Source organism: Ambystoma mexicanum, chromosome 8 (assembly GCF_040938575.1).
Source record: "Ambystoma mexicanum isolate Mex_15411 chromosome 8, UKY_AmexF1_1, whole genome shotgun sequence".
Lineage (NCBI taxonomy): Eukaryota > Metazoa > Chordata > Amphibia > Caudata > Ambystomatidae > Ambystoma > Ambystoma mexicanum.
Genome location: NC_090929.1, coordinates 689089531 through 689115891, shown reverse-complemented (window position 1 = coordinate 689115891; position 26361 = coordinate 689089531). Strand labels below are relative to the sequence as shown.

The 26361-nt window shown below is 48.0% G+C and overlaps 1 protein-coding gene across 4 annotated transcripts in view; it reads right to left on the bottom strand.

Moving 5' to 3' along the window:
- The window catches only part of SEC31B (SEC31 homolog B, COPII coat complex component), a 2991081-nt gene that overhangs the window by 1711157 nt on the left and 1253563 nt on the right, over nucleotides 1-26361 (bottom strand). For all 4 annotated transcript variants that reach the window (XM_069610491.1, XM_069610490.1, XM_069610492.1 and 1 more), the window contains one exon: nucleotides 8921-9073. In XM_069610491.1, coding sequence (XP_069466592.1) covers nucleotides 8921-9073 — 153 coding nt within the window. The remainder of the gene's footprint in view (nucleotides 1-8920; nucleotides 9074-26361) is intronic.

The following is a 26361-nucleotide window of genomic DNA, read 5'->3' as shown; positions in this document are numbered from 1 at the left end:
TGTTAAATTGTTGTCAGTGGCTCTAACCACCTTCTTAGGTGGTTTTACCGGACAATCTCGTAGAAAGTGACCAGCAGCTGCGCAATAGAGACATAATTGCTTTTGCCGCCTTCTCTCCCGTTCCTTCTGCGTTAACGGTCCTTTAACTCCACCGATTTGCATTGGTTCGGAAACATCGGCACCATTGGGGTTAGCGTGAGTTTTGATCAACACTCTGGTTTCAAACTTGGATCGATCTGCTTTTCTATTCTGAAGTCTGTGATCAAGTTGGACCACAAGATCTATGTACTCCGCGCAGACTTGGGGTGGATTTACTATTTGGGCTAGCACGTCTTTAAGTTCTCCGCGCAGACCTCGATGAAATAATGTGATCCTTTTATTCTCTGGCCACCCAGTTTCCACAACCAACCTATTAAAGGTGGCGATGTAAGATAAGAGATCCTGGTTACCTTGTCGTAAGGATAGCAGTTCGTTGTCTAGGGCCTGTCCCTGAGAGTGTCGAGCAAATAATCTTTCCATGCTTGCCTGGAAGCCTTGAAAATCCTGGAGAATTGGGTCATCTTGATTTACCAAAGGAACTGACCAATCGGCAGCACTGCCGCTGAGATAAGATAATACAAAAGCTACCTTGGTCTGGTCATTAGGGAAGGCCCCAGGTCTGCATAGGAAGTGTAAGTGACATTGGTTCATAAAAATGGCATATTTCTTGGGGTCCCCAGCAAAACCTTCAGGCGGGGCCAAAGGCATGTTTCCAGGTAGATTGATTGGTACCGGGTTATTCGAAATCATAGAAGTGGGATTACCCCCGGAACTAGGTAAAGGAGTTTGTCCTGCCTGACCCTGCAACAACCGTTTGGCCAGGTCATCAGTTCTTTCCTTAGATAGGATCAGTTCTCTTTTGAGAGCGTTAGTCTCCTGGCGGGCGGAGTGTACTTCTGCCCGTAATTCCCCCAAAAGCTGGGCCAGCTGGTCTGTCTCGGAAGTTTCCATAGCGCCCGGGTGGAAAATTGTAGGTAGGCTTCGCGTTCTGTAACGCTCACCTGACTCCCACGGAGGCGCAGGCCTGGTTTGGAGTGCTGTTGTCTCTTCTATGGTGAAGCGCAGGACTCGGAAGATGGACTGGACCGGACCTTCAAATCTGGCTTGTCTGACTCGCAGAAATATCCTTCTGTGTGTGAAAAGGGAGTATTAACAATCTGCGGGATAATGTGCAAGCCTCCCACTCCCTTCTCACCCTCCACGAAACCCTTCTGCGATTCCCCGTGAAGTCTCACCTTAGGGTCTGAAAGGACGAGCTCTCCATCCTGCTTCTGATGCAGGGGCGCGTTGTAATCCAGTTACTTCACTGGATCATGGATTGTAGAGAGTTCAAGTTTGCTTGACCTTCCCGGTAAAGTTCTGTGAGAATTCTGTTTATAAGTATGAGCCCGGAATAATAATTGTCCGTTGTCTCTATTTCAGGTGCAGAACAAAGATTCCGAGATGAGCAATGGAACCGACGAAGGAAACTCAGGTGAGTTGTTTGATGAGAGGTTCTTTTTGTGTCCTTGCATTAATGCACTAATGCTTGTGTCTTTTTTTCCCCATAGGGGCCGTGGTTCGGGAATGCCGGAGATATGGCACCGACCCGAAGTGAAAGGTGCAGTTCCAGTAGATATCAGGTAAGTCTTTAATGAGCGTTCAGGTTATGTCTTAGCATTCGCTCACTAACGCTGATGTCTCTTTTTCCCCTTAGGGGCCGGGGTCCGGAAATGCCAGGATGCGGCACCGACCCGAAATGAAGTGGGAATGACCCAACAGGTAAGTCTTATGATGGCAAATTAAGGCTTTCTTATTCTCTTCCCTAGCTCACCTTTGTTCTTGTCTTTTTCTCCCTAGGCGCTGAAATGTGGTTGCGGATCCAGATGGTCGCTGATGAACATGGAGGCGCCTAGTAAAGGTGAGTGGAATGCGGCGCTGCAGCGATCGATGCGATGTGCTTTTAAAATGAATGTCTTCCTTTTCAGGATCGTCGGAGAAATGTCTCCGGAATGCGGTTTTAGCAGGTAAGGACTCTTCCTTCTCCTATTCTCTTCTCTTTTCCCTTTGCAGGTGTTCCAGGATGCTGGCGGGCGTGGCAGAAGTCAGGATGCAGGAGCAGACACGGTGAGCGTCCAGCTGCTAGATGCAGAACAACGCAAAGCGTGAGTTGCTGCTTGGGCGTGGCTTAAATAGCCTTCGAAGTAGTTCCAGGTATGTATCCTTCCTCTCAGGTATGTATTCTTCCTCCGGCCACACCCGTGTGGTTACGTAGTCCCCAAAGATAAAGTAGTCCCATTCAGGCCTCTAGATGGCCCGGATGTTGCAGCATGGTCTGCATCAGGTAAATTTACACCAAGCACCTTCAAACACAAAGTCATCTTTTATGAGCCTGGCGCCTATGGCGCCAGGACTGTTGTCCAATATGAGCCTGGCGCCAACGGCGCCAGATCTGAGTCCAAAGGGCCCCTACTTGGGGCTGCTGAGACTTCCCTCGGGGACATGATGTCTGCCTCTGGGGTAGCTGGGCCTGGTCTGGCTCCTTGGAGGTAGGCATCATGACTGGGGGGGCTGGGGGGGGGGTTTGATGTGATAGGGCAGATTGTGGGCCAGCGGTACTCTCCGGATCCGCTGATGGGCTTGTTGGGATACACTGCCCAGGTACCGAAAGGATTTAGGAAGTTGGTTACACTTCTGCTGATCTTGGCTAAGGGGAGGTTTGCTATGGGCTGGGGTAGTGCTGTGGCCCCGACGGTTGCCCAATGGTCCCGGGACATTTTGTATTGCAATGATATGGAACTGAGATGGGGGGTGATGAGGGGGAACACTTGGGGGTACACTAGGATGAGGGATGCATATACATCATATGCCCTTCGTGGGAGTGATGAGCGCTTATACTCCGCCTCACCACGGTTACTCATGGCTTTGCCGTCATCGAGCTGAGAAGGCTGCTAGTGGGGGGCAACACGAGATAGGTTGATGACTTTGAACTGCTGGTCCACTAAGGGGGAATGAGGGACTGTGCTGTCTTGGGTCCCCTGCCTCGTTATGCATGTGCCTCAGGACTTGCTGTGCGCCGGTATATGACCCCAGCACCGTTGCACTATGAGGTTTATTCATATACACTTGGGTCTGACTTTGGGCTTGTGGAATATCTCGTGTCATGTGGGGGGGGGAATGGGGGGTTTATGGTTTGGTTTGTTGTTGATCTTTCTTATGCAAATGGCAATGAAGAAATTTTAAAAAAAAGGTCCGTATAGATGAGCAACCACGTAGAAGTAGAAGCCCAAGCCTCACTGGGAGGTTGGGACTTCCTCTACTGCCTGGCTCTCGATGAGCGACCGGATCTGAGCGGTACCTCCCACGCGGGCGAATCCTTGGGAAGGAGTCTCCTTTGCTGGGTGCAATGGAAAAGAGCGGCCGTACCTTGGGCTTGGATCAATGGTAGACTAAGTCCTTCAGGTCCTTTGAAGGTGATCTCTGGAGAGAGCTCCCTCCACCTGGCTAGTCTGTTCTTCAGAGACCTCGAAGAGAGCACGTTGCACCCGGTACAAGCTTGCCAGCCGGGGTATGGGCCAAGGCAACATATGAAGAGGGCGTGGGGGTCTTTAGTTGGAAAGAGCCCATCGCAGGATGGACACCTGCGGAACCCTGTAGAAGTCGACATATGCTGGGGAGGAGCGCGACGACTGAGGACAGAGTACCTGAGTGATAAAAAGACAAAAAGACAGAAGAGAAGAAGGATCCGCACGTGGAATTACATGACCGAAACCAAACCCAGGAGCGCTGGTGAATTCGGCCCATTCCCTTCGATACAGAAAAGGGGACTGATGTGTAGCACCGGAGGGCAGAGTCAGGGCAGCGCATGCTCCCAGGGGGCGCACCCCTGAGCGTTTCTAAATTCAAAGTGGAAGAAGGTTTTTTCTGGTGAAAAAGGTCCCGTCTCCCGCCCATGTAGTATCGAGGAAAGGGGACGGGACGCAAGCGTACTAATTTTGTATATCTTGGCACCAGGTATTGTCATTTTCGATAGTAAACTTCTGACCTAAAGATCCCTCAAGCTCAGTGAGAATTAAAAACAGTTCTTTGGAACTAGATTCAGCTTCAGCTCTTACATCCAGGAAAACTGGGAGGTACTGGATTTCGGAGGGCGTATACTGTAAGAATTCACCAACCTTGGTCCTTATTTTCTTCTTGGCGTTTGGCTCCCCGGTGCGTTCTCTTGATATCCTCCTCCAAGATGGTGCCCATGACTCTAAATGAGCGGTTTAGTATTTTCGGGCGGCCATCTTTGTTTTCATGCATTTCCGGATTGCCCTGGCATTTATGCCATTCCCATACTGAGACCCTTGCGTCTAAACGCTAGGAAGTTTGGAACCTAGCTCAGTACTCTGAGTACTCGTTTTTCGGACCCTCTGCTTTTTTTCCCCCCTTTTGCCCTGGCTGTCCGTTTTGTTTCCTTGAATTCCTGATCTAATTCTCCCCTGTTATTGTCTGTGTTCTGGTCTCTTGTTCATTCAGTCCCTGCTGTTTGCTTTCAAGCCCTCTCCTTTGGGACTTCCTTAATGCTGATTCCGTAAGGGTCCTTTGTTTACTGGCTGCCTTCAATACTCCTGCCCCTTCATCGTTTTTGTTGGAACATCCTCTTCAAAGATCTTTGTGTACAGCAGATTTTTTCTCTTTTTTTAAAAACAAGGGATGTTTTTCCCTTTTAACATTTGGCAGGGGCTCCAAGAGACATTGGGGGTCATTACAATGTTGGAGGTATCCATGCCGCTATTTGCAGCATGGCTACCCCATACTGCATACCGGGTCAGAGTTCCCTGAATGGGGAAATACCGGCCATTCCAACCTTGGAGGACCCGGTATTTCCCCATTCAGGGAACACATCCCCATTCCCATTCGCGGGCTCAATGGGAATGCGGAGGAAGCTAACAACGGGCCCGTTGTTAGCTCCCTGGTCTGCTAGCGGGACCCGCTAAGGGCATCTGGTTTTACCAGGCGCCCTTTGCGGGTCCCGCGAGCAGACTCGTAATAGGGCGGTAAGGGGTTAACGGCGCCGGTAAAGGTGTCAGCGCCGTTAACCCCTTAACGCCCACCTCGTAATGACCCACATTCTGTTGGTTGTTAATTTACCAGCAGACAGAGTGGCTTAAGGAGAGGCTTGCCCCTATTTTCAAGACTCAGGAACTCTTAGATCTACTGGAAGAACACCTTCCCCGGCTCCTAGCACCTGTTGCAAGTCCCAGGTGAGCGTTAAAACTTACATTTCTGACACAAGATCGTTGGAATTCAAGGTGTCAATAAGCCTAGGAGAAACGGGAAGAACCAAAGGAGTGATAGCCGATGGAGATAACCTTTTCAGATTACGAACACTTAACGGTTGTTGAATTAGAGTCAACCCACAAGAGAGCCGTGGGGAGTAATAACTGGAAGGAAATGTAAAGAGGATCAGACCACAGACGGGGATCAGCAAAAATGAAACAAGATTGTGAGCAAGAACCCAGTTTAAGGTATTTCCATCTTTGTGTGTAGGAGTCACAGAGTATTGATGGAAGCCAAGTGCTTCAAGAGCTTTACGCAATGAGGCAGCATGTAAATCGGTATAAGAGAATGAAGTCTCCCAATAACAAAAAGTGAGGATTAGGCTTCACATTGTCATTAAGACATGCCAATAGCTGTTCTTCAAAATCCTGGATTGTATTGAGAGGCCTATAAAGATGAGCATACTGATAGCAGTGTTGTTATCAAAATTAAGTTTAACCAGGAGCGTCTCACAGTTGTCAATAGTGAACGAGTTAAGGGAGTGCATTTTAAAAGAGTCCCTCCGGATAAAGGCAACACCACGCCCTCTACAAGAGGAGTGATCAGCCCTGAATATATTATCGCCACGGGGAGTGGCAAGTAAAACTGGATTTGTATCTGAGGGACTGAGCCAAGTCTCACTAATGGCTAGCATATCCAGATCAGCTTCTAAAATGTAGCCCGCTACTTCCACCGATTGTTGGACCAGGGATCAAGTATTGAATAAAACTGTTATACGCGAGGAGTTCTACAACAATCAGAATCAACTCCACCAATTATGGAATGATTGTTGGTTAGGAGTTCACTCTGAGAAGGGAGTACGAGGATGTCAGTTGTGCCTATACTGTCATCAAATGAGGAACAGCCATTGTCAATTTCTGGTGAATTACACAAGATGTCTAAAATAGGAGAGACCGAAGAACAAGTTGCAGATACATCCTCTAAAATGACAGTATTAGCCATTGTACTAACACATGCTGAAAAAGATCAGGTGGGAACCACTTGCACCTTGTCTCTAGAAACAATTTGTTATATTACCAGCAGAAGCCAAAATAAGTGAAGTAGAAACAGGCAAAACAATGTTAGGTAAAAAAAATACATGAAGGATAGAACTTGCCACAGTCAGATCATTAAAAATATGAGAATCCTGTGACTGCAACAGATTAACTGTGTGACTCTCACCAGCCAGTGTCAAGACTAACAATAGTACACTTTTTGAGACTCTCTGGGATGTTCCCGAAGTCCATCGCAAGATACCAAACAAGAATTTTTGCGGAGCGTGTCTATGACCCTCTCCACCAAAGAGGAAGGCAACAAAAACTCAGTGTGCATAATAGGGCAAGAGCCAATGCAGAAACACAAACAAACGAGAACCTCAGAAAATGATCTTCAACAGAAATAAATCTCAGCAGCACGAGATAACACGCAAATGTGATAACAGCTGGTGATAACTTGGCCAAGACTTGGCAAATTAGAATAAGACCAAGGAGCATCCGGCATGTCGCAGGCACAAACCAGCACTAACCACCTCTGCCTAGCAGATGCGCTAACATGCCGTTGGCCAAATAAGTACAGGCACTGAAAGCAGCAAAGCTTCCTGGGAAATGTAATCAGAAATAAGTAGATTAATAGAAGTTTAAAACCCTACGTGGGTACAGAATGCCAAATGACAAATTGAACAGTCTAACTAGTTAAAATAATTCCAATTAAAATATGACCTGCCTAAAAAGCTAAAAGGAAGCACAGCTGAAAGCTAGCAGCCCTGTGAAAGCTAATGGTAATACACAAGTTAGACATAGCCATAGAGCATTTTCATATGTGCTAGGTTGTCTAACAAATGGCTCAGCAGTAACATTAGCAAAGACATTGTACTTCCTGAAATTTGTGAATGCAGAGAACATACTCCCGATAGAAATGGGAGAGGGAAAGGAGTTATAAAAATCCAGGAACAGACAAACTTCGAAATTAACATGAGTAAGGACCATTACTTGCCCACTGGTGGATCAAGGGGCGTGACATTTTAGTGGCGTAGAAAGTAACAGCCCATATGAACAACCAATTCACTACATACCTGAACTGGTGGCTGCCATTTATTGATTATTGCCAAACCTACCCATCTCTGATGTTCAGACGCTCCCTTTTGTCAAACTACTCCCTGCTGTGAACTTCCGGGGGTAAGCACTGAGTTGTAGCCTTTATTTGTGTCAAAGGAGATGGGTGCTTTGTCTCAGGGGGGCAGTATGTTTGCCTGTCTGGTTTTTCTAGTTATAGGCGCTGATGACACGGCTCTACTTTGTATGTATTGTGCTCATGTTTAAATAAATGTTTTGGAAAAAATCAATTAACATGGGTTAACCAGAAGATATGAGAGGATGCACGTCACGGAGAAAGGAGGTAATGAGCTAGGCTAAACTACTGAACATAAGTAAGGCAGTCTCTGCCACTAGAAGAAAAGCATAGAAGGATATATGAGATTGTAATTAAACATATCTGAGACTGGTAGAAGAGCCAGAAAGCATATCCAGAATGAACACAGGTTATTTTTCAAAGCTTTTAACATTTCCAACTTTGCTTCTTCTGAGTTTTCTAACCCTTGTATATCGCTCTCAGAAAAGGTTTCCATGTGCAAGCTCTGTTCGATTTTTTATCCCTCATTAAATCCTTCTTTATCAGTTGAAATTCAGAGTGGCACCAGAAATTTTTAATTTCACAAGACTGTTTGCTGACTATTGGAGTGAGGCATGATACTAGTGCACAATAAAAGGCTTCCATATCAGTTTGATTAGATCGCTCTAGATTTAGGGCTGATTCAAGTACAGGAAGGACTAACCTAAAGATCGACAGGGCGTTATAATCCTAATCAAAGTCTGCCCAGGTTATCCTTGGTCTATTGCTCGTACTAACAATTTCTGAGTTATAAGAGTCTTTAATAGCTGCCTTATTCAGATAGGTCACCCAAAATAATCTCAAGCACACTAGTTCGTGGTCGCTCTCGACTCATGGTTATTACTTTGAAATTTCCAATCTGCCCAGTGCGTTTCTTCCATAAAAATATATTCGATGTGGGTTGACTGGTGGACTCTTGTATAAAGTTGGTGCAGCTGGTCGGTTGACAAACCAGCATCCATTGTCCCCACACATTTCCAATGCATAAAATAAGCGATCCATTTCTTTAGCTTGGGAATAATTGTGCTTACATTTCATTCTGGGCTTTCACCCCCCCACTTTGAAGACCAGTGTCTTGGAGGGAGGACAGACCAAATCTGGGATACCCCAATTTTCATCGTCTTTGATAAATTGACTTTTGATACAAGGAAGAGGTTCTAAATGTGCATTACAATCACCAGACATAGGGCTTTCTTATGGTCTGTGGCGTTATAGTGAGTAATCAAAGCATCTAATTCCACCAGTAGAGAGATTACAGTGCCAGATTTACCGGTATGTAAGTATAAATTAAACAATAAGCACACCTTTTGTGGGAACCTGAACTTTAAACAGATCAGCTCAGTCAATGTGGTCTCAATAAATGAGAGCACATGATGGCCTAACCTTAGATGAGAAAACGGAACGCGTTACAAAAACGTCTGCAGGAACTTACCGCAAATGAAACACCCACTGGTCTGCAAATCCATCTAGGTGGTTTCTTCAATGGTGGGATTGAGGTAGTAAGGGACACTTGTTGAGGTAAATGCAAAGGAGGGAGAGGCTGCCCAGTACCAAAAGGATCCATGGTATTGAATGAAGAGGATATCTAAAATCAAGGTACAGTGAAACAAGAGAGTGTGTTACTTCTAGAACAAAGCGTCTTTCCTAGAAAGAGAAGAGCAAGGTGTGCTAGGAACTACAAACTGCTTACATTGGATATTCCTGAAAACAACCAGTGAATCATTCACAGAGAGCAGACTGTTAGTACACACAGAGAACAGGGAATAGAAAAAATGTAGTGGAGAGGGGGAAACAAGTAGTAAGGGTTTTAGAGATAGTGGGTGAGGATGTTTGGAGAGCAATAGGTTGTAGGGGAGAGAATGGCGAAGAGAGGGAGGCTGCGGTAAAGAGGAGAGGTTTGATGAATTACATTTGTGAGGTAAGAAAGTATAGAGAAAGACCTTGGTGCTAGAGATGACACATTGTGGATGCCCCAGCGCCTCTCCCCCACTCCGGGCCTCTGCATTACTACAGGAAATAAACCTGGAAAGAATTTGAAGCTGCCTTGTCCAGGGATTCATGTGCATTGACGCTACAGTCATGGCCAACAAACGTTTATGAAAGAGAATAAACACACACATGCTCTCAGACCACAAGCCTCCTCTTGAGACCACGTATGCTGCGGCTCAAACATGAACAGCCAGCACTAAGGAGACCAAGAGACATAGAAACGCAAACCAACTATTTCAGGATCAGATAGCGGTCATGAAATGCCCACCCAATTCCAAGTTGGTGGCCCAGATCTTTACGATTTCGGTCTGCAAAGCCATTAAACTCAAAATATCATTAGCAACACTTGGGCTGGGGGCAAAGCTGAACAACAATGATACATCCCATCAGTGAAATGCGCCAAAGTGTGATCGCTCCACCGCACAATGAGCCCAAATACCCAATGCCCATGGAAGGATAAATGTTGTTTTTCCTGCTTGGGATTTAAGTCACGTGACCTATTTGTCGCAAAATATGTATACATTTCTAGACATGGTCACTTTAATCTGGCCTTTCTTCTTTGCAGCGAATATACAGATATTTCCAAAATGTGAGACTAATCTTGCTATATTCATGTATACATAAAGGCTAAGGTTTTCTGACCATGTCCCTTGTGGTAAGTGAGAATCAGGAGACGGACAAGGTGGCATTTTAAGTTAAGAAGTTCTTTATTAGAACACCCAAAACCGATGCTGTCCCTAGGTTTCTTGGCCCTACTTCTGAAAGGAAGTAATTCGTCTAAATGAGTGCTTGTCAGGATGTCCTACAAAGTAAATAAAGTCCACCACCCAGAAATATGCAGGATAAACTTTAATTATCTCTGCTCTATATGTGTATGTATATTCTCCCCTTCACTTCTAACCAGTTAAGTTTCCAGGCAGCATCAGATGAAATCAGAAGCTATAAGAAAGAAGGTGTTGGTGAACGATTCCTCCTGCAGTGCATCTGCTGGTTAGAAGAGAAGGGGAGAATCTATACACACACATATAGAGAAGAGATAATTAAAGATTATCCTGCAAATTTTTATGGTGTACGGAGAGGACTTCCCGTATCTCTATCAGGAAGAAACATTTGAATTTGTTAAGATATTGACCACGGGATGGTGTATAAGGAGATAAAAGAACAAAAAAGAAAATAAGAAAATACAGAAATAGAAAAATTATCTTGTCTATAAAGTATAAGTTACTAGTCCTGAGGAAGACGAACATCAGTTCTTGACAGAACTAAACAAATGTTTTGTCGAAACTAAACAAAAAGGGATATTCAGAAAGTGAAAAATAGATGAGTATTGGTTATCCATATACTTCTCTTGAATAATTCTAGTAGAACTTGAAATGAACCATAGTAGTGACAAAAGATGGTAAAAAATTGACAATCTGTTTTTTTTGTTTGTAGATTAATAAGAGAGTTGGTGCAGGAATGGATAAATCATTGTGTTCTCTCCATAATTGAATTCTTGCACACACATGCCTTGCGTATTTTACACACTGAATATGTTTTCATGTATATGTATGAAATAAACAAGTTACTTACCAACTGGTAATGTTCTTTCGACTGGATGCTCCTCCAACGTATTCCTCATTTTTGACATTTAATATCCACAGCTCAGCTGCTTCGGACATTTTACAGGCAGAGGGCTCCCTGCATCTATGGCTCTCGAAGGCCTCCGTCGAGGGTGACGCCATTGGATGTTATAGGTAGCACGCACGGCGCCCGTAGCCTCAGTTCATGTTTTTTCCCCCCTCTCATTGTGTAGACCATATGCCCATAATACAGCTCCGACTGTACTCAGCCTTGTTGGAACAAAAGTTGCAATAGCATGGGAAATCTTTCTGAGGGGTAGGTTGGGAGGGCGATGAGGAATTCGTTGGAGGAACATCCCATCAAAAGAATGTTACAGTTGGCAAGTAACTTGCTCTTCGAATGGATTGTCTCCTCCAACGTATTCCTCATTCCTCCCAAAGCACTATCCATGACTGGAGCAGGGAGAAGAATTTAGACACACCCAATTAAATGGCAGAGTAAAGTACAGCCTTACCAAAGGCCACATCTTGAACATGGGAAGTATACAGGGCATAATGCTTAACAAACGTGTGCATGGAAGAGCACGCTGCAGCATCACAGATGTTCTTTACAGGGACACAACTCTGTAGGGCTGTCAATGTAGCCATGACCCTGGTGGAATGAGCCTGCAAGCCTTCAGGAGTGTCTTTGCCAGCCAGTCTATAGCATTCAGAAATAGTGAGGATGATCCACCTAGACAAGGTCTGTTTAGAAACAGCCTGACCCAATCAGTGTCTAGTGTACCCCACAAAGAGCTGGCTGTCCACTCTGACTTTGGACATTCTGGAAAGATAGAAGATTAAAGCTCTCCTCGGGTCCAACCGATGTAGCCTTTCCTCTTCCTTACTAGGATGGGGAGGAGGACAGAAGGCGGGTAGCACAACCTTCTGACTTTAAGTGAAAGTCAGAAACTACTTTAGGCAGGTAGAAAGGACATGCTCTCAATACAACTCTATCCTTGTGGAACATAGTAAAGGGTGGCTTAGAAGAAAGTGCCCGCAACTCGCTCATACTACGAGCAGATGTTATCGCAACCAAGAAAAGAGTCTTAAAGGTCAGCAACCTCAATGGACAGAATTGCAAAGGTTGTAACGGAGCACCCATCCGAAACTTTAAGACCAGGTTAAGGTCCGAGACCAGCACCTGAAAAGGTGACGGCGGGAACACATTTGTGAGTCTTTTAGAAACTGAGTGATCAGTGGAATCTTAAAATAAGAGCATTCTTTGGATGAGCGCCTAAATATGAAAAGCGCCGCTAGGTAACCTTTAATGGATCCCACCTGAAGAACTCTGTGTGCTTAAGAAATTAAGAAGGAGAGAACCTCCGGAATTGAACACTGAAAAGGATCAAAATTCTTTCCTCTGCAACAGTTGCAACACTTACGTCAACCGCTATGGTAAATGGACTTTGCTGCTGGACGCCTGGCCGAAAGCAACACCTCCATTACGTCATCCAGGAGGTCCCAATCCTTATATCTCAACCTTTCAGAAACCATGCGTGAAGGTTGAGAGTCATGACCTCTGGAGGGAGTACCCGACCTTCCTTTCGCGAGAGAAGATTCTTTCTTTGGGGAAGACTCATTGGAGGACAGAGGGACATGTCTAGAAGGTCCAGGTACCACACTCCCCTGGCCCAATCCAGAGCAATCAAGATCATGTGGGTCCCGAACCTCCATAACCTACGAGAACTTGAGGAATAACGGGGATCGGAGGAAATGTGTACAGTAGCAGGAATGCCCAATCCACCACAAACGCGTCTCCTAGAGCTCCTTTCAGAGGAAATTCCCTTGAGCAGTTCCCTTCGCACTTCTGGTTGGCACTGGTCACGGACAGGTCCACCTGCAGGGTTCCCCAAAGGACAAAGACCTCTTAATGGACTTCCTGAGCTATTTGACACTCGTGGGAGACTATGCTCTGCCTGCTCAGAGCGTCCTCTCCGGTCAGATGGAACGCTGTTTGGGAAATTCCTTCCTGAATTGCCCAGAACCAGAGTTTCATCGTCTCTCTGCACGGTGGTAGAGACCCTAAACCACCTCTTTTCTTGAGGTAATGCATGGCCACCGTGTTGTCCGTCATTATCAGGACATGCTTCCCCCATACAGACGGCAGGAACGCCTTCAGTGTTAGCCTGATTGCTCTCAGCTCCAAACGATTGATGTGTAGTTTGGACTCTGATGGAGACGAACGACTGCTGATGGTCAGATCGGTGGCGGGAGCTCCACACCCTGTGAGGGAAGCATCCATTACTACAGTTTTCTCTGGGCACGGCTGCCAAAAAGGTTCTCCTTTCACAAGACTTCCCTCGCAGACTCACCACAGAAGATCCTGTGAGACCCGGATTGGAACCTGAAGGAGTGTTAGGGAGAATTCTCTGTTAAGGCTAATTTCCCAAACCTAGTGAGTCCCCCAGCAGCTTTGCGGGATTTTTGGGGTTTATTTTTTTTTCTCCTGCTAAGAGTGAGACTCTTTTTCTCCCACTCTTAGACATGATTTGAAGTGTTCCTTTGACTTTGTACGTGTTTTATGGGCTATGGGGTCCTTTACCCCATAGGGCTTCATGTGTTTTTGGTTTGTGGGTTACACAGCACCCTCCGTGCAGTAACCCAGGGGTGTCGTAGCGACCCCCCAACATAGACTCCATACCCTGGGACTGACTACTGTCTCCCAGGGCATGTAAAGTCACCACTGGCTTTACTAGTCTTAAATTGTTAACAGAACCAGTACAAACCATCATATTGTGGACGTACTGGTCGGGGCAATTCGATTGCCCCGGGGTCTGTTGTTCGAGGGGGCACTGTCCAGTCCCCCCCGACCGAGTTTTGGCTGGTGGCAGTGGATACTACTTTTTATATTCGACCGCAAATATATTCCTATGGGATTTTCCCATTGTTCGAGGCTACCACTTTTTAAAATGGCCTTAAATTAAATAAATTCACCGGTTGGTATTTTTTGCTGAAACTTGGTTCCAAAGTGGCGTTTGTGTTCGCTTCTGTGACTCCAACTCAAGTCGAGCCCTTTGTTCCACTTTTTGGCGGGCTTCTCCACAGAAGCCTCCAAAAGGGGTGCCACTCTGTCTGGGTACCACAGGGGGTTTGGCAGGGGGTTTAGGCACCCTGGACTGAGTTGCCTCGGCAACTCAAGTCGCACTCTTGTGTGATTGGCCCAAGTGGTGAGCCGCCCGGCTCACCACTTAGCATGTTTGAGTGACAGCTAGGCTGAATGAATGGGGGTTTTCTGCATAAAAGCAGGGCTTTGGGGACTGGAACTTCAGAAGTCACCACAAGACCTAAAGAATCCGAGGAGGGAGAAGCCGAGCCGACCTGCAACGATGACACCACCGGTGGAGCCCACTTTTCCCGACGACAGAGGAGATCTCCAGCCCGGAGAGTCTTCTTCCTTTGACTGGTGGGGGTAACCAGTTTGCCCGTCTTTTCGCCTTTCTGGACCATCTCGTGGCTGCCTTGCCCGTGCCAAGCACCCCGGCAACCGGAATACTACGGTTTACCACTACCGCAAAGAAAAGGGTAGTACCTTGTAACCGGGAAACTCTGCGGCTGGTTTCTTCCCTGGCAGTGCAACGACGCTTAGCTTTCCTCCACGTCGAGAACTCCTCTTCTTCTGGACGAAACACCGACTTGCAACCGCTGCCAGGAACAACTGCCCCCGCTGGAGCGTTCTTCCCACTTTCAGGTACTGTGTCCCGCCTGGCTTCCCTTGCGACAGATCATTCAGGGTGACAGTAAATCCTCAACTTTCTAACCTGGGTTAGCCTGGGGCCTGTTAACTAACTCTTCCTGACTTGATCTCAATCTTTTGTGAACTATCTACAAAGACTCTTTGGGCACTGTGTGATCCTGGACACATTTCGCTTGCTCTCTCTAAGAGAGAGCCTGGCATTTGAACTTCCTTGCTCTCCAGTAGACTTTGCCTAACCTGCCTCACTGTGGTTCTTTGGAAGGTATTGAAATTGTGTGCTTTCATAACTTGCCTTTTCCCTCCCTTTTTTTTAATACACCTTATTAGAGTGCCATCTTATGTTAAGCGCTCACCTCTGTCTGAAAATAAGTGGTGTTTCTCACTAAGACTTGTCTAATAAGTAATTAGGGTCGTATATATATGGGATACATTACTCACCGTAATCGTATTTCTGATGCTTGTATCTGCTTAGATTCACATGCTGTGCATAGGCCGACATCTAGTGGAAGCTGCGGAGTATTAGTTTGTTTTTCGAAACTCGAAAATGGGAGTCGACACAGGCGTGCCAGTAATACTATCCCTAGTGTGACGTCCACTGTACCCAAGATCCCTCACGCGTCTAAGATCCTCAGATTGTATTTTTTCCTGACATGAGGAAGCATGAGGAGTAGCGTGAGTACAGATAATCCAAGCAGATAGACAGAAAGGTAAGACTACCAGCAATCATGCGCCTTCTCTCGGAGGGGAGGAAGGGTGGGTCGCATGTGAATCTAAGCAGATGCAAGCATCAGAAATACGATTACGGTGAGTAATGTATCCCTTCTGAGGCTTGTGGAATCTGCTTAGATCACATGCTGTGCATAGATTAGCGAGCAGTACCAGAAGAAGGAGGTGGGATGTGAGAAGAGTCATGAGCAAACAGGTGTCTCAGAACCGCTTGTCCCACTTGTGTATCTGTCTTGGAATGAGTGTCAATGCAGTAATGCTGAGTAAAAGTGTGAATAGAGCTCCAAGTAGCTGCTTTGCAAATGGTGTCGAGGGGAACATTTGCAATGAAAGCCAGAGTGGCCCCAATGCCTCTAGTAGAGTGGGCTCTTGGCGTAGAAGGCAGAGTTTTTTCAGAAAGAGAGTAACACAGCTGTATACAGTTGATAATCCACTTCGAGATAGCGCCTTTAGAGACGCGATCTCCCTCTCTGCCTGTAGCTACGGAGACAAACAGTTGATCTGTTTTCCTTAGCGGTCTGGTTTTGTTTACATAGTAGAGGACCGCCCTACGCACATCTAGGGTGTGTAGTTTCACCTCAGCCGAGCTTTGCGGGTTCTGGAAGAAAGCCGGAGGCTCGATGGACTGGTTTACATGGAATTTAGATATAAATTTAGGTGAGAACCTAGGGTGTGTGCGTAAAACCAGTTTGTCTTTGTGGATAGTAAAGAAAGGATCCTGCACTGACAGAGCCTGAATTTCACTGACCCTTCTTATAGAGGTAATGGCTACTAAGAAGGCAGTTTTATAAGTCAGGTGTTTGAGACTACTTTTATGCATGGGTTCGAAAGGGGGGCCCATGAGCTTAGCTAGCACCACATTAAGGTCCCATCCTGGCGGTGGGTTAGAAATAGGAGGGTGAAGTCTCTTTACTCCTTCCATGAAGGCTTTAACTACTGGTACTTTCCACCACGACACCTTGTTATGGGATGTGGTGTAAGCCGAGAGGGCAGCCAGGTGTACTTTCAGAGAGTTAAAAACCAATCCAGCAGGTGGAGCATGTATGTCACAATGTTGGAAGGAGTGCAATCAACCGGGTTGATTTGTTTATTCTGGCACCAAATAACAAATCTCTTCCACTTGTCAAAGTAACAGTGCCTTGTGTTTGGTTTCCTGGATTCTTTTAGGATGTCCATACACCTCTGTGGTAAATTGAGATGTCCAAACTCTATGACCCGAGGAGCCATGCTGCCAGGTTCATTGAATTGGGTCGCTGGTGCACTGTTTGACCTTGTTGCTGGGACAGTAGGTTGTACCAGGCTGGGAGTTTGATGGGCTCGCACACCGCCATCCTGCGTAGGTGTGGAAACCATGGTTGTCTCGCCCACATGGGAGCAACTAGGATGAGCGTCATCGATTCCTTGTTCATCTTGTACACTACCTTCCTGATGAGGGGAGTTGGTGGAAAAGCGTACGCAAACATCCCTGACCAGTTCATCCACAGGGCGTTCCCTTGGGAGTCTGGCTGGGGGAACCTGGATGCAAATCCTGGGCATTGTTTGTTTTCGCTTGTGGCGAATAAGTCTATAGTGGGGAAACCCCACCGAGAGAAGAGATCTTCTACGATCTCTCTGTGAAAGACCCATTCGTGCTCTTTTGGGAGGGAGTCTCTGCTTAGAGCATCCGCTAGGGAATTGAGCTCCCCTGGAACATGTTGCGATGACAGGAAGATGTTCCGTCTGAGTGCCCATATCCAGATTTTCTGGGCAAGCTTGGACAGATTTGGCGAACGAGTCCCTCCTTGCTTGTTCAGATAGAACATGGCTGTCGTGCTGTCCGTCCGGATCTGCACCGACAAGTTTATTAGATGGGGCTCGAACGCCCGAAGCGCTCTGAATACTGCCAGAAGCTCTAGCAGGTTGATGTGGTTCTTGGCTACTGAGTGAGACCAGAGACCCTGAGCTGTGTGGTGGAGATGGTGAGCTCCCCACCCAGTCAGGCATGCATCTGTAGTCACCACTGCCTGTACTTCGGGATCGTAAAAGGGTTTTCCCCTTGCGAGATTCTCTCTTGTCCACCAGTGTAGGCTCTGTACAAGTGTTGGCGAAACGACCACTAGATCGTCCCACTGACCACTCGCCTGAGACCACTGTTTCGCCAACCATTCCTGCATAGGACGCATGCGCAGTCGCGCGTGGGGGACCAGGTAAATGCATGACGCCATCATTCCCAGTAACCGCATTGCTTTGCGTACCGTTATTTGTTGACCGGACTGATAATGTGGAATTTGCAGTAGTATATTCCGAATTCTCTCTTCCGAAGGGAAGGTCAACCCTTTCTGAGTATCTAGGATTGCTCCTAGGAACTGTTTTGAGGTGCTTGGCACTAGGCTTGACTTCTTCTCGTTGATTGAGAAGCCTAATTCGTGGAGGAGGTCGATAGTCCTTTGAATGTTTGTCCTGCAAATTCCTGGGGTTTCCCCCGTTATGAGCCAGTCGTCCAGATAAGGGTACACTGGGATTGCCTCCCTGCGTAGGTGTGCAGCTGCCACCGCCAGTACCTTGGTGAATACCCTGGGTGCTGAAGCTATCCCGAAGGGCAGTACCTTGAATTGGTAGTGGCGACTGTCCACCTTGAAGCGCAAGTACTTTCTGTGCGCCTGGAGCATGGAAATATGAAAATAAGCATCTTTCATATCCAAGGTTGCCATGTAATCCCCCTTTTTTAGGAGGGGGATTACCTCTTGTAGCGTGGTCATACGGAATTTTTGGGGCTTGACATACTTGTTGGCAGGCCGTAAGTCCAGTACTGGGCGCATTGTCAAATCTTTCTTTGGCACAAGGAAGTAAGTTGAATAGATACCCTTGTTTACCTGGTGTCCTGGGACGAGTTCTATCGCGTCCTTTTCTAGCAGAATGGCGATCTCCTCGAGAAGGATCTTCTGATGTTCTAAGGAGTGTACTCTTTGTCGTGGAGGATGGTTCCGGGGACGCTGCAGTAATTCTATACAATATCCTGTGGACACCGTTGACAGCACCCATCTGTCTGAGGTGATCCCTTCCCAAGCCTGGGTGAAGTTGGAAATGCGTCCCCCTACTGGGGTTGCGTGAGAAGGGACCCTGAACTGAGCGTCACTGCTTTGGTGGAGGCGTGCCACCTCCCTTGTTGGGGCTGCCTCTGCCTCTTCCACGCCCTCTCTTGTTACCCCTGCCGTAACTTTGGGTAGACTGCTGGTTGTTGTTCCACTGTGTACCCTGTACCTGGGCATAGTTGCCTCTTTGTGAATTTTGGCCGCGTGGGCGACGAAAATTACTATTCCCCCTCTGGTTAGGGGGTTTGTTGGTTAGTTGGCCAAGGGATTTCAATGTCTCGTATTCGTCCTTGGCGTTTTTAAGTGCGTCTTCGACCGCTTTCCCAAACAATAGATTGGGTTCCACCGGCTTGTCTATTAATGAAGCCTGAGTTTCTGTCTTGAACCCCGACTGCCGTAACCACGCATGTCTTTTGATAACAGTACTTTCTGCTATCAATCTTCCTGCGTTGTCCGCGGCGTCGAAAGTTGCTTTTAATATGCAACCAGACACGGCTCTCCCTTCTGCCGAGATCCGAGCCAATTGGCCCTTTAACGGATCAGGAGCAGAGGCTATGAGCGCCGCGACCTCTTCCCATTGATGGCAGTTGTAGCTGGCCAACAGGGTGGTGGAGTTAGCAATCCTTGCTTGGTAGGCGGACGTTGAGGATACCTTCCTGCCAAACCCGTAAAGTTTCTTGCTCTCCTTGTCGGGAGGAGCTTCTGATGAAGATAAGGGTGTTCCAGCCCTCTTCCGAGTGTTGGTAACAACTAGGGAGTCTGGTTTAAGATGTCCTCTTATATAGAGAGGGTCAGACTGGGCTGCCCGGAAAAGCTTTTCGACCCTGGGGTTGACTGCTCTGGTGAGGTTTGGGTTCACCAGGGACGGATCTATTCTTCGTTGGATGGATTTAAGGATAGGGATGGTCTGAGCGACCGGCCTCCTCTCTCCCACCAACTCTTCTGCGAAGTCCCTTTCCTCCTGTACACCGTGGGTGTCGATGTGAAAATGTTCTGCCGCGAGAACCTCATTAAGGAGGGGCTGGTTATCGACTGGCGAGTCGGTAACTGGGGCTTTGTTCTCTACCGGGGAATCTACTCTGTAAATTTCCTGCTCATCTTCTCCCTCCTCCTGATCCTCATCATCCGCATAGTATTCCGTCCCGGCTTGTTCCTCCATAATTTCAAACTCCTGGTCCCCCTCAGGGAATGGAGTAGAGTAAGGCTGCACCTCGAAGGGTTCAGGTCTTTCGAACCGGGCCTTTTTACTTAGGGGGATAGGATCAGTGGAACCTGAGGGTGTGGCCCCGTGAGGGTCATACGAGAGGAAATGCTCTGGATTCTTGTCGTAGAAATCAGCCAAGGAAGACATCCTTGACATGACCCTGTCTATGTCTTCACTGGACCATTCTTTGGAACAGGGTATGACTTTAGTAGGCAATTTAGGGGACTTATCAAGGGTACCCTTGCTGGATGTTGATCTCTCAGTAGACTTGTATTTATCTGTTTACTTAGGGGGGAAGGATGGTCGTACAGGAGTGGAAGAATGTGCTTTCCGCTGTTTCCCCCCCCTCCCCGTGCGTGGAAAAATGTTTTCCCTGTCCCTTGGAGGCCCCGGAGACTTTCGACGCCTGGCGTCGAGGATCGGGAGAGGTATCTGTGTTTTTCGAGCGTGGGGCCTCGCTGGTGTTAACTACGGGCTCCGTCTCTTGGAGCGCGGCCTGGGGGTGGAAGTCGTCTTCGTCCTCCGACGATCGAACTTCCGTTAGTCTAGGGAGCGAGGCACTCTTAGCAAGAGTGGATGATTGCCTTGCGTCATGAGGCGATCTCGATCGAGAGCGCCCAGAGGACACCGAGTCGGACCGTTCTATCTGTGCCTCTTTCCGTGAAGTCGACGTCGTCGAGGTTCGGTTGGACTTAGTGTGCTTAGTGTGTGTAGGGTGTGTAGCGCTTGCGTCGCCGGGGGTCTTCCCCATAGCCGCCCTGCCGGACGACCTTCCGAGGTCGGGGACCTGCGCTCGGCTGTCTTTCGACGCCGTAATGCCCTTGCCGTCCGAAAGTACGGCGTCGCTGCCATCGCTGAAGGCGCCCTCCGCTGCCATGGCCGCCTGCCTGGCGTGGTGGGCCCAACGCTTAGTCGAACGGTCCTTAAGTGTCTTAGGTTTAAACCTACTACACGCTCTGCAGTTCGCTTCGGGGTGGTCCCTCGGCAAGCAGAGATTGCACGTGGCGTGCCTGTCGACCCAAGGGTATTTGCGGTTGCACTTGGGGCAGAATTGGAAAGGGGTACCCTACATACGCACCTAAAGGCAGCGGGCTGGTAAGTGTATGAAATATATAAGATAAGGTGTACTTATATACCAAGAGTGAAGAGTATGTACCACCCCCCACTCTCCCTACTTGCAGGGCCGAGGCCAGCGGCCTACCAGGCCCGGGCCGAGGCCAGCGGCCTTCCGAGGCCCAGATCCGTCGTGCGGCAGCCGACGGTCGATGTCTTCTCCAGCCGTCGTCGAGGGTCGACGTTGGGGTGGGGAAGGATGTCAATAAAGAATTATATTTTCCAATTATTAGCAAAAGTATGGCTAAGGCCAGGGGACTCCGCAAGATGCTTCCGACCAGTATGGCGGAAAAAAACAATCTGAGGATCCCAGACACGTGAGGGATCTTGGGTACAGTGGACATCACACTAGGGATACTATTACTGGCACGCCTGTGTCGACGCCCATTTTCGAGTTTCGAAAAACAAACTGTAATACTCCGCAGCTTCCACTAGATGTCGGCCTATGCACAGCATGTGATCTAAGCAGATTCCACAAGCCTCAGAAATATATATATATATAATAGTGACTGTGTGTTGAATTTACTTACCTCTTTTTGTGCTAGTGTAACTTGCAAGTGTGTCTTTAAATAAATAATGATATACTTTTACACCAAAGCTCTGGTCAGTGTTTGCTTGTGCTACTGTATCTCTGTACCTATTGTGTATACTCTATTATATACTGCCTAACTCATCTTGAGAGAAGTCTGCTCAGCCACAGCTACCAGGTAAATCTGGGTGGTACAGACTGCTACCAATTGGGTTTACTGCCAACCACCTGTAGTCCTAAATCTTTTGCAGTGGTCCCTAAGGGAACTGCACAGGTTTCTGCCCAACAAGGAGATCCGACATCTTGCCTGAGAATTTAGACAATTGTGTCCTGAGAGCCCATTGAAGGGATCTCATTCTCAGTCAGGCCTCTGGCACCAGAATAATGCAGGATGCCATGAGACCGAGCAACCTTATGAATTCGAAACCCGAAGGCTCTGGACATGTTGAAATGTGGTTACCATCTGTAGAATGGGTTGAGCCCTCACCTTGGGTGGCAAGCACTTCCCCAAGGACGTGTTCAACACAGCCCAGATGTACTGGAGCTGTTGGGAAGGTGTCATATGTGACTTCTTGAAATTGAGGGAGAAGCCCAGTTTGTGAAGGGAGAGGCAGGTGACGTTGAGGTGATCCAAGGCTTGTTTGGAAGAACGCGCCCTGATCAGCCAATCATCCAGGTAGGGGTAGACGTGAATCCCCCCTCTCCTGAGATGTGCCGCCACCACCACCATGAGCTTTGTGAAGACCCTCGGGCGGAGGTCATCCCAAATGGCAGGCCCCGAAACTGATAGTGCGAGCCACCAACTGCAAACCTCATGTATTTTCTGTGCTTGAGATGGATCGGCATATGAAAATAAGTATCCTGCAGGTCCAATTACACCAACCAATCCTGAAGATGGAGGGCCTGAAGGATCTGAGAAAGAGTGACCATCTTGAACTTGTCCTTCCTGAGGAAGTTGTTCAAGTAACTTAAGTCCAAGAAGGGTGTCGGTCCTCCGTCCTTCTTGGGAATAAAAAAATACGGGGAATACCAACCCTTGTTCCTCTCTGCCACAGGCACTGGTTCTATAGCGCTTTTCTGACAGCAGGGTCAATATCTCCTGCACAAGGAGCGGATCTGGAATCTTCTAAGAGTGTTTCCCTGGTAGATTGTCATGGGGCAGTCGTAGAAAAGTCGTAGAAAAGGTAGGCAGTAGCCCTGGGCTATTGTTTCCAGAGCCCATGCATCTGACAGCATGCCCCCTACCGGTGAACAGTGACTCAAGGCCTCAGAGCGGTTTTGAAGCGGCTGCTGCAGCACTCTATGGCAAAGAGGCTGCTGTTTGAGCGGCTTTGGCACCTCTACCTCGTCCCCCACGAGGAGGCCGACGTTGACCCCTTTGACTGGCCATTCCTCTCGCCCTTCCAAATGAAGAGTAGAAGCGAAAAGATCCACTATTCCATTGTTGTCCCCTAGGATGAAAAGGCGGAGGTTGTCTAACAGCAGTGCCCAAGACTTGGCGGCTGCTTTCAAGGTCTGCAACTTCTCAAGGCTCTCATCAGCCTTGCTGCCGAAAAGATGAGACCCGTCAAAGATGTGTTACATCTGGGTCCCTTGTCTGCTCGGTACGGTCCTCAATTGCCCGTTCCTTTGCTTCCAGAAGCCTGGCTTCCCCGGTTTGGCAACGCTGGAGGTGGTTGCCTAGGAGACGTTTACCTGCTTCACTGTCAGGAGTACAAAGGCTTCTTGCACGGCAGGAATCAGCTGACCTTTACACGCCTTCACTGACTCCACCCATTGCCGTACAGTTAAATGTGTGCGAGCTTCACCGAAAGCTGCTTCTAGTTGTAGCGTTACATATATTTTGATTCTACGTATGCTGTTTCCTGAGACCCGGACTGGCTTTTCGACTTGCCTTTGTTTATTCCCTTCTCTGATCCAGTTTGTCAACATTCGGTGGGAACGCCTATGGACTTCTCTGCTTAATGTTTGGATTTGACGCTCTGACTTTTTCGGTTCCAATGGCCCACGGAATTTGTGTGTTCTGTCATACCTTCCTACCGCGGTCCTCGCTATCTGCTTAGGGAATCTAGCCAGCTTCTTCTCCTAATTGACCGTCTCCCTGGTCCCGCATTTCCCGCGTACACGTGCTCGATGCAAAACCTTACAGCGTTATGCAAACTCAAGGACATCCTCTACAGGTGAGCCAGCCTTCAACCTCCTATTTGAACAACCTTCAACCTCTTATTGAGCAAACCACACCTTTCTGATTGCTGACCCTTGTTGCCTGAATTATTGACTTGCACTATATTAGAATCCTCCACTTCCACTGAACTCTTAACCACTTGGGACTCTAATGGATCCTACATATGTGCATCTCATGAATGTTCTGCTGTCTATGCACGACCCTGAAACTAGTAGTGACCCTCGTTCCGCCCGGGGAGACTCCCTCTACTAACCCACCGTTTGTTATTTTCACTTTTCATTGTTTTGTTATTTTTGGATTACTGAACAACTCATTATCCGATACAGGGTAAGTCCTTATGGTGGGTCTGAACTATCAATAGTGTGTATCCCTAGGAATAGTGGGTTGACTGTTTTTGTATTTCCTTAGATTCAGCCTTTCTGCGCCAACTACACCAGTTACCAGGTACATCTGGCTTCCTTTGGTTTTGTGCATCTGAAATCATTTCCGTCTTGTATGTTAATTCATTGTCCTTTCATTTGCAGCATTGGTGTGGTGGTTTGGGTGTTCCCCACTCTTTAGGGTAATCATCCTCGCTATCTGTTATCATCCAACGGAGGTGAGGCGTATTACCAAAAAGAGTATCCTCAAGTTGAGGAGGCCTGGTTCTGGGTGTGCCGCAAGGGGATCCATCCCAGCATAGGCTGAATAGAGGTGTTTCCAAGTGGCTCCCTCGTGTCAGTCGACTCAGGGCATTTCTGAGTAATGGCCTGGCCTGCTCAGCTTGGTGGTGAGTAACAGACTTTTGAGAAGACCAGCCTGCACATCCAGGGCAAAACCAGACTTCCTCAACCAGGCAAACCATCACGGTGCTTGTAGCCTTCGACTTGCTGACACTATCCGCAGTATCCAACCCAGACCGATGGGATTCACACATTGCATCCTTGCCACCCTGAACAATAGCCAGAAAGCCATCCCTTTCTTCCCCTTCGGGAATATGCTCAGCCGCTAACGAAATGCAGTTCCACAGAATGTGCGAAAACTTTGCTAAGGAACAAGTGGAGTTGGCCGATTTTAACGCCATACTCCCAGCAGAAAACACCTTGCGTGCCCATCCATCCATGCACTTATCGTCCCCACCTGGAGGGATTTCAGGGTACGCCACCTGTTTCGAGGTAGCCGTGGCTGCCTGGACCATCAAACTCTCCAGAGTGGGGTGAGTAGACAGGTAGCCGGGGTCGCTACAGGATGGGCAGTATTTCTTTGTCAGAGACTTGTTCACCACCGGATTAGTCTCTGGGGTGTTCCAATTTGCAGCCACCCTTTTCTGCAAAACCATGTGAAATGGCAACACAGGGTCGGTAGTCGGACCCCGATTCAAAATATCCGTAAGATCATCTTGATCAAAGTGCACAGGAGGTCTGGACAAGCCCAAATACTCCACAACTCTTGACATGAGCTTTCAATATGAGGAGTCGGCATGCTCCCCTGGGTCTGGCTTGCCGAACTCCAGCTCAGGGTAGGTGTCAATACCACAGGCATTGTGCAAAGTGTGATAAAGATCCTCCATCCTACTCTCCTCTGAAATGAGGCGTCAGGAACATTAGGGGTTCCATACTGGAGACCAAAAGGGACAACATCCTCAACAGATCTTTCCTCCTCTTCATAAATGTCAGTGAGGGACTTAAAAAAAATCCTTCCTCAGGAGAGTAGTAAACCTTTTTTCAGCTACAATCTTCAAAGACTTAGCAGTTGCCTTCCGGAGGGTCCACTTGCACAGGGACATTCACCGGCAAAATTGGCCCAGGTGGCACAAATGGCGTTGATGGCTCCTACTTCGACAATGGTGTTGACGGCATCGAGGGCCTGACCGGGTTTGAAGACCTGACAGGCGCACCTGATGGGCCTGGTGCCGATGGCGTCAATGCCTTCAAGGGCCTCAAGGATTTGCCGGAGACAAAGACTTTGACCGTGATCGTCTCGGGTGATCTTTCGATGCCTTGTTCGAACAGGGCCTCAAAAGCTTCCGGTGTTTATCGCGCAGGTTTGCCCGGGCACGAGGGCGCGCGAGTATCCGGCCAAGACCTTCCCTGCCTGCTTCATCAGAAGGCATGGGTGGAACAGTGCCATGTTTATGAAATATTTTCATCTCCACCCGGAAAGCATACCACTCTGCTGGGGTCGATGATTTGGACGTGCATACCATCCTTTTCGGGAAGGCGTCTGACGAAGACGACAAGGAAGGCGACTGATGGTGCCATTTCCTGGAAAACCTCAACGAAGACGAGTGGCGGGAACCATTCCTAAAGCGTGACCGTTTGGACTTCTTCCTCTGAGGAGAATCCCCTTTCGACTCATCGGTCGAAAGTCCAGCAGGTCGGGATTTGGGGCTTGGAAACCTTGCCTACCTTGAGTTTCCCCTCTGGTTCCTGCAAGGCCTTTGCAGTCAACGACTGGCACTTTGAACAGTCATCTGTATCGTGGCCCTCGCCGAGGCACCACAGACAAATCCGATGCAGATCCGTGATCGACATCTTGGAGCCATAGTCCTGACATTTCTTAAAGCCAGACCGAGGGGTCGTCGGGGTAGAAGGTGAAGATATGATCGGTAACTTCACAGTAACCACGAGGTGTGCCGAGTTTAATGAAGCAAACAGGTTTGCAGAAAAAACAAAACTGAGGCTGTGGGCGCCGTGCGTGCTACTTATAACATCCAATGACGTCACCCTCAACAGAGGCCTTGGAGGGACATCGACGCAGCGCGCCCACTGCAAAAAGA